This window comes from Argentina silus (assembly GCF_951799395.1).
Source record: "Argentina silus genome assembly, chromosome: 4".
Lineage (NCBI taxonomy): Eukaryota > Metazoa > Chordata > Actinopteri > Argentiniformes > Argentinidae > Argentina > Argentina silus.
The window spans coordinates 15,311,522-15,320,621 of NC_139658.1; the positions used below are offsets into that span (position 1 = coordinate 15,311,522).

General features: G+C 39.4%; 1 protein-coding gene across 2 annotated transcripts; it reads right to left on the minus strand.

Annotated features, from left to right (window-relative positions):
- Nucleotides 1-2,962, minus strand: cysltr2b (cysteinyl leukotriene receptor 2b). Of its 2 annotated transcripts, XM_083667869.1 has the most exons (3): nucleotides 2,944-2,962; nucleotides 2,452-2,508; nucleotides 1-1,318 (listed from the first exon to the last, which is right to left on the minus strand). In XM_083667869.1, exon 3 carries the CDS (start codon nucleotides 1,293-1,295, stop codon nucleotides 255-257), a length of 1,041 nt encoding a protein of 346 aa, XP_083523995.1. In that variant the 5' UTR covers nucleotides 1,296-1,318; nucleotides 2,452-2,508; nucleotides 2,944-2,962; the 3' UTR covers nucleotides 1-254. The 2 variants fall into 2 exon arrangements, with proteins under 2 accessions (XP_083523995.1, XP_083523994.1); XM_083667868.1 differs by lacking the exon at nucleotides 2,944-2,962 and having other exon boundaries at nucleotides 2,452-2,635.
- Between the last annotated feature and the right edge of the window lie 6,138 nt (nucleotides 2,963-9,100).

Here is a 9,100-nt window from a genome sequence, read left to right on the forward strand (position 1 = left end):
TTAGAGATAACATTTTATTTAAAGAATTCAGGTTAGCCACCCCTATTAATTGCCCAGAACAGCAAAGGGGTGCTACAATTTGGTAATAAATGTATGTCTTATTCTTAACCTGTCCAGTCCTTTCTCTGTTCTTCAGTGTTTTTATTTCCAATTCTTCAGAGGCGGGTGGAGCAATGAGGGTATCTTGAGACAGTTAACCCTTTATGGAGCAGATAAAACTACTCGACAAAATGATTGTGGCGCCGGGCCTAATATCAGGATGTAACGTTGGCATTTAGCTCCTGTAGCTCTGTTGATTTCCTCTTATGGGTTGCCTCATTCTCCATCTTATTTTTAGTAGGCTTGCTCTGACAAAAAATCCAGAAGTTCTCACCCACAAAAAAGTATATGAGTGGATCCAAGCAGCTATTCCCAGCTGCAAGACAGTGAGTGATAACAGCTGCTTTACGCACAACTTCAATATATTTACAGGAATTCCCATAGCCATTCTCTTTTACCCCTTGCTCAGCCTCCAGAAAGATGGTGCGCAGTATGTGGTATGGCATATAACAAATCAGGAAAATACTAAGGACTATAATCGCGAGAGCACTTGACTTCTTGTATCTGGGTGTAGTTCTTCCCTCCAAATGTCTGATCTTAAACAGGCTATGTACCACAGATATGTAGCAGACAGAGATAACGACAATAGGCACAACAAAGCATAGGAGCAAAGTGACATGATTTATGATAACGATTGTGCGTATGTGATGAGGATTGTAGTCTGGGTTCAGTTCCAGACATCTAGTTCTACCAGATGCATCTTGGGTGGTTCCCGAACTCAGTAGAGGGCTGGATGCCAGGAACACCAACAGCCAGATCAACAGGCACACCAGCCATGCACCCGGACTGTTCTGTAGGCTCATATACCTGTACGGTTTGGTGATGGCTACAAAGCGCACCACACTCAGGACCATGAGAAAATAGATGCTGCTATACATGTTGACGTAGAACACATACGACATGATTCGACAAGCGATATCTCCAAAGGCCCAACTGGAGTCCATCAGGTAATAGGAGGCCCGAAAAGGTAGGGAGCACACCAACATCAGGTCAGACACAATGAGGTTTACCATGAGCAGGTTGACAGGAGTAAAGCCCCTCTTACTCCTCCACACACTGATGAAGAACCACAGGGACACCAGGTTGAAGACCAGGCCCAGGATGAAGATGACCAGGTAGGTTGCTGGGTAGACATTGCGTTTGAAGATGCCGATGGAGCAGTTGTTGGTTAAATTTACATTTTCCATTTTTACCATGAGTGATTCCTCCAAAATCCAACCTAAAACATGAAGAAAGAATATGTCAGAAGAGCCTTGACTTGAATGGTTAATGAATTGTTCTTTATGAGAGAGACCTGTTGGTCACATTCCACTGAGGTGAGCACTGAAACATGAAAGACTTGGTAAACATTGCTACATCTTAACAGTCTCTCTTAAAGACTGCTTCACCCCCCCCCCCCCCCCCTATACTAACCCTAACCCTGAGACCTCTTCTCCCCTGCTACCCCCCTGTACAAGTTCTCTCCTGCTAATAATATATATATATATATATATATATATATATATATATATATATATATATATATATATATATATATATATATATATATATATATATTTTTTTTTTTTTTTTTTTAATTAGCCTACTGGCATTACGACTGGCCCCTGCTGTGAGCATTGATTACTTTGTCTTATGATGACTGTTGGATAGATGATTCACTTACTTAAACAAATGTATTGTTGTACGTCGCTTTGGATAAAGGCGTCTGCTAAATGCCATAAATGTAAATGTAAATGTAAAAAAAACATTGAAAACTGTTGTGGAAACTTTCAAATGTTTTTTTTGTATTTCAAAAGTGTTTGAGGAGTCGTTATATGTTCCTTATAGCTCTCATTGTCTATTTTGCTGACATTTTTAATTAAAAACATCTTGGACATAATTCATTATCATGATATAGGAACACAGTCAGTTCAGCTATCACTGTGTGCAGCACACTATGGGACAGTAATATAACTTTACTTCTCAAAAGATATTTTAAAGTCAAGCACCACAGTCCTATTATCCAGTGTAATTGTCACGTATACACAATAAGAAGTTAAAAGAGATCAAAAATGCTAAGATTCAATGGATTAGTGGGTGGAAGTTCAATACATTTTCAACAGCAAGAGTTGACAAACAGTAGCTAAATGTATGCACAATGTATTTGTGCATACTTTCAAGCTGTCTTTGTTTACCAAAAACCTCATTGCCTAATCTGTCAAGAATGTAAAGACTGTCCCTTCAGGTTTTACTTTGTCCTCAATACATATGACACATTTGATAACATACAAAGCTGCTATCAAACACGGAAAACATTGCATAAAATACCATACTGTATTTCAAACATGCAGCAAATATGAGATGGACTCGTACCTTTAATTCACAAGAAGTTAATACACCGACACAGCCTAATGATCAGCAAGTCTTCGTCTAGTGGTGGTTAGTCGTGCACATAACAACAGAATGGAGCAGAGTCGCATATTATTTGCACAACCCATAAATCATGATTACCGTCTGTAAAGTAAACAATCTTAGCTCTTTGCCTTTTATAGAGTGATCCTCTGCATACTTGAAGAGTCATTCCATTTGTGTGTGTGTGCGTGTGTGCGCGTGCGTGTGTGCCTGCCTGTGCATGTGTGTTTTACTGAGAAATAAAAAACAAGTTCTGGCTTATTTGTGAGCTCAGCGTGTGAAGGAAAACATAAATTCTTCCTTGAGATCCCTTCCCCGAGCTGAATACACTTTAATCTCTGTGACAATCTGTTGGTTTCATATGACTTAAGCTAAGGTTTCATATGACTAGGATTGAGGTCTGATTGGTTCCCTTGCAAAAATCCACAGATTTAATGTAGGCTGGAAAGTTACCGGAGTTTGTAGTGCTGATTCATCTGAAATCTGATTCATTTTCAAGGATTTGACAGTATTATTTGAAAACAGTCAACTGTCCAAAAGGTTGTGAAAAGGGTTGTACCAGAGATTGTATATACTAGAGATATGCCACTCCCTATTTACTATTGGTTTCGCGAGAGACGGAAAATGGAATCAGTCCCACGTGGGGATGCATTTCTGACCAATACGCTGGTAAAGTGGAACGTCGCTGGAGACACCCAAACAAGCATCCAGTGCTGTTACACTAACAAGACAATGCAGATATTTGTCCTCAAACTTGATCCCACCGTCATAAAATTGATAGCAGGTTAGAATATTTATTTTCAAAAATAGTTTTTTCAGCTATGTTAGGGACTGGTGACATTAGCCATGTTACTTGTACCAGTACACATGTCTCAAATATCAAATTAATAATATTTGATCACAAAAGAAAAAAGAAAAAATAGCTGTATTTACTAGTCTCATATGGAGCTTCCAAAACAACTTACTATGTTAGTCTCAAGACAGCTTCGTTGTCATGGTATTCTTTGATTAGGATGCAAAAAATAAATAAAAATCTTTAAACACCTGGTAATGTCTGTACTCTCTTGAAGAAGAAATCCTAATAAACACTTTTAACACCTTCTGGTGGCCTATTGTTGTAATTACATCACTGTAACTTTCCGGAAATCACAAGCCTGTAAACACAGAAATTCTGCTCCTCTGAAAGAGTACGTGGTTGTACGTGGTCAAACTGCTGAGATTCTGAAATTCTGTGGATGGAAAGACAAATATACATTTTTGGTGGAGGTGTTGAAATTCTATTGTTGCATATACTGTACGCAACATCGGGCATTGAGGACCGTAATCACACGTTTATGCTTTACATAGGCTTTCATGTGAAATAATCTTTTTGTGTACTGGAGGACTGACAGGCTGGAGGACTGACAGACAGGAAGACTGACATATGGGAGGACTGACAGACTGGAGGACTAGAGGAATTGGCATCCATATGGGGCTGGATCAACTGAGAGCATCACTCTCTTTTGCTGTGCACAGACTATAGCTCCAGTCACACACAGTAAGGCAAATATGTTAGAATGCTAACATCATTTAACATCGGAGAGTTCACAGTCAAATGTCAAAACTGATGCCAAAGTTTGATTGATAATATGATTGATAGTAAGATTGATAATATATTATTTCTACAGTAAGCCCAGTTTGTCAACACTGCATTGCTTCGTCATCTGCTAACTCCTTTAGATCTATCCACCTATGCACATGCATCCAGAGGCTCAGTAAAGAGGGAAGAGACAAGGGGCATTGAATGCAATGATCTCGCTTAAGAGTGGAGGTAGAAAGTGGGTGTCTTCAAAAACACAAGTTTGAATCTCTTCAAGACGAAAGGACACAGCATAATTATTTTTGACTGCATTGAAGTAGGATGCCTAACTACTCTGGGTTCAACTTCAGGTCGGTCAAAGGAAAAGGCAGCGGTTCCACTAATTGGACACACTGTTGCATCAAACAAGAACAATGCTCCTTGAGAACAGAATCAGAGCGTGGAGCCCGAAGTTCAAAGAGCATATAGCCATGTTCTGTGTTCTTGGTGTTCTGGCAGGGGACCATCCTGACCAGTATCAGACTTGGTAAACACCTAAAACTGACCCTAACCGTAACCAAAGTGTAACCCTAACCCAAACCTTAACCTTAACCCTAGCCCTAACCACATTTTAACCAACTCAGATGTTATACATGGGATTGCTGGTCAGATGTGTCACCTTAGTATTTTCCATTCTGGCAGACCTAGTGGGATCAGTGGAATGAGAAGGGTAGCGTGGGCCCTTTAATCCTTCTGTTACACAGCCATCGCACACAAACAAATGCATGCACGCACCCAAGCATGCACACACAGTCATGTCAAACGCACACATATAGTACAAACACACACACACACACACACAACCTATATCTCTCAATCTTTAATTTTCTGTTCACTGTTCCTGTCCTCTCTAGCAGTGAGCAGTTCTCATTGCAGTTCTCCCACTCAGATGTTATTCTTAATGGTGGCCAATAGGTGTCACTAGATGTAAACCCCCTACACACAGATGTTGCACAAATGCCAATTTCACAAGTGTAGTGAGCCCAGAGGCCATTTGAAATTAAATATGATTTTGAGCTTATGTTGCGAGAGGAAAGATAATAGGAACATTCTTAAGCAATGATTCTCAACCAGTCACAGACAACAACACAGATGTGAAGAGAAAAAGCAATAATCTTTATTAAAAACTATACTATTACTACTACTACTAATACTACTACTTACTACTACTATTCTACTATAAATAGAAAAGTTATATAAATAGATAAGTTCATCGGGGGAAAGGGAATTTATATAATAAAACAGGGGCCATGGTAAACAGTAAAAGAAGCTCAATGCTTTCCAAAACCTACCTGGGAACATACAGTGCCCTTCATAAATATAGGAAAGAGCTCTATACTCCAACAATACTCCCCTATTTCAGGGCTCCAAAAGTATTGGAAATAAAGTACTCATGTTTAGTGTTTGGTTGACAATCCTTTGCATGCATGAAGTCTGTGACCCATTGACCCCACCAGACGCTGGGTATATTCTCAGGTGATGCTCTGCCAGGCCTGTACTGCAGCCATCTTCAGTTGTTGTTTGTTTTGAGGTCTTTTTGCCTAAAATCTTATTATCAGGAAATGAAATGGATGTTCAATTGGATTTATTGATTGATTGATTTGGCCAGTCAAGAGGGGTCATTGTCTTACTGTATGATGAAACGCCATACAATTAATTTTGCGGCATTTGATTGTACTCAAGCAGACAAGATGTTGTACAATTCAGAATACATTCTGCAGCTACTGTCAGCAGTTACATCATCAATTAAGACAAGTTAGCTAGTTATTGTGGCAGCTACATGCCCAAACCATAACACCCCCTTCCACAATGTTTCAAAGATGAAGTGGTGTGCTATAAATCTTGGGCAGATCCTTTTTTCTCCAAAATCTTCTCTTGCAATCACTCTGGTACATCATAATATTTGTCTCATCTGTCAACAAGACTGTTTCCCAGAACTCTGCAGGCTTTTTAGGGTTAGGGTTAGGGTTAGGGTTTAGGGTTGGAGAGGAGACGAGCAGAAGATCGGTCAGTGTCAGTCTAGTAATTAGTCTAGTAATTAGTCCACTCATGCTTAATTGCAGAGATGGAAATGACCATTCCTTATCAGAGCAGAACTTAGTCCCATGGTGAGCGCCATTGCGATGGTGTGACTCTCCACTTTATCACCACCTGCAGCCAATTGTCCAGCACCCTCGCTTCGTGCCATCTGCTACACCTTCCGAAGTCATCACCTGTGGAAAGAGAACAATCAATCCAAAGGTACCCTCTCCTAGAGGCTAAACAATCAAAGTCCACAGAGCAGTTGAAGTTCAAACAAACCTGTTCATAAATAATCTATAGTCTCACTGTTAGTTCATCAGTCTTTTGTTATACAGTTTACTTATACTTCGTAGTCCATGTCACACATGACACTTACCAGTTGTTTATATCAGACAAATACCATCATTTGATTTAGACCACAACACCTGCCATGCAAAGCAAGATTAGAGAGCATGTTTATGTCCTAAGATGACAACAGTATTAAATTAAGTACAATAATAAACATAAATGTTTATTAAACAAAGGCTTATGACATCATTATGAACATGTAAGTAAAATTAAATAAACCTGTCCACTTTTTCAACTATTTTAGTGCTTAGATTCTGGTACAGGCTTATTGTGATATTGAAAACATGTACTTTATCAGACTTCAACAAAATATTCACAGAAAGGATCATATTGTATGTCGCAATCTAAAACAATAGACTGTACTCTCTATGACTTTGGGCATATTTACTCTCCATGAAACTGTCCTTATAGAAATCTACTGTAGTTGGCTGACAATGTGAAATTGCAATTGATCAAACGCAGAATACTTTATGTGCATATGAATAATTAATCAGAAAACGGGTGCATTATTCTGTGTTTTTAATAATTCAGTATTGTCAAGAAGCCCCAGCACCACACTAGCAATGATTAAAAGAAAACAAAAATACATCAGTGTGACTAGTCTGCTAGTCTAGGCTGTGTTGAGTTTAGGCTAGTTATAATGGTGTCAGTCATATACAGTCCCGTATGAAATACTACCCACTGCTGTCAAATGAAATGGACAATTCTCTTTACCAAAAGAACAAACTCTACCTTTTCTCAAGATTCAGGAATATAGGTTTGGGTATAGTTGAGTTAATTTGAGCCGTACAGTAGGGCTTGCTTTAAAGGACATACAGACAGAGTCAGGTATAGTTGAGTTCATTTGCTCTGTACAGTAGGGCTTTAAAGGATAAATACAGACAGTCAGGTATAGTTGAGTTAATATGAGCTGTACATTAGAGCTTGCTTTAGAGGGTATACAGAGTCAGTTAATTTGAGCTGTAGAGGATATACAGCATCAGCTAATTCGAGCTGTACGTTAGGGCTTGCTTTAGAGGATATACAGACAGAGTTAATTTGAGCGGTACAACAGGGCTTTAAAGGATATACGGACAGAGTCAGGTCCTCCTGCACCTTCAGCTCCTACTTTGGTTTTGCTTATTTTCTTCCTTTAATTTCAGGAAGAAATTTATGTAGCCTATAGTAAACAATATAATCTTTCATAAATCATATGGAATTTCTTATTCATTAGAAGACTTTCACTGTTATCCAAATCTACAGTATAGTAGCAAAATATATGACTTAGTTTGGTCGCAAGAATCAGCAATTTAATGTTAGTTTGTTTTCTGGAACACGTTTATGTTTGTATTAACATTTAACATTTCTTTGCCTGAGAGATTGTATTTGTTGGTAGAGTATGATTTGTTTTTGGAACAGCTTCAGTGTAGCCAATATATGCATAACGTTCACACTTTTACATTTACTGAAATGGTGAGTAAATAGTTTCAAACAGTTTACAACTGCTTTATTTCTTAACATTATTATATAGAAACAACACTTTTTCATGGCACAAAAAGTATTGGGAAAATTGGCTTGACATGTGTTTCTGATTAGTCAGTTAGGTGTGTTCCGTCACATCATTTGTGCAGGCATAAGAGAGTTGTCAATGTGTAGCTTTGATTCTAGGCTTCGCATTTGTGTACTTTTTAAATGGTGAACCCAATCTGAGAAAAAACATTGAATTAAAGCTGAGAATCTCTACTTTGACCCCACAGTAATTGTTTGATTTCAAATCCAAACTACTGGAGTATAGAGTGTAAGATTTAGACTGTTAGGAGACATGCTAATCAGGCCAACCATTTAGAACTGGTTTTCACAACACCCAGTGATGGTGAGTGATCAAGTTAAGTGTGACAAGAACTATCAAATCAGTTAATATACAGGTTGGTATGGCATGAGGATGCTTTTAATACTGCTTTAGACTGGGTGAAAGATCAAAGGGTAAGACACTACAAGAGCTGATGGAAAGCTCACTTCTTGGCTCAGACCACACGGCTGGAGTTTGGACTTGCTCTGCTGCCTGATACACAAAGTAAAACATTCCTTGAACACAGAAGTTGTTACTGTCCTTTATTTTCTTACAAGAGCTAAAAGAATACAAAATGCTTCCTCTTTCCAATAATTATGGAGGGCACTGTAAGTGGAAGTCCACTGGATTCTATATTTCAACAGCCCCCACCCCCCTTTAGCTGATCTGGTGGAAATGAGAATAATTAAAAGAGAAAAGACAGTGCATAGATTAACAACATGGAACCACCCAGGGTTCGCTCCAGCTGTCAGGGGTTTCACAATCTATCTGCCCCAATTCCTCCTCAAATCCCCCCTGTCCCCCATGTTTGGCTGGAGGGATGGGGATGGAGGGGGGGGTAGTGGCTGGGGCGACAGACAGAGAGAGGATAAGAGTGAAACTCTGCTGGGGGGCTGATGGGGTGGGCGGGCGTTAGGGAGGAGGGTAGGGGCTAAGGGTGGAGTAGGAGGGGATAGGGAGGAGGGTAGGGCCGTTTTGCAGGAGGAACTCTCTCTGCTGGAACCTTGCCATCTTGATTGTGTCTCTTCTGTTTCTGGCTGACTGATCTCCAGTCCAGAGCTTCAGTCATCCAT

What these genes read in the sequence shown, in the direction of transcription:
- cysltr2b (XM_083667869.1), bottom strand. Translation starts at nt 1,295, where the DNA reads ATGGTAAAAATGGAAAATGTAAATTTAACCAACAACTGCTCCATCGGC.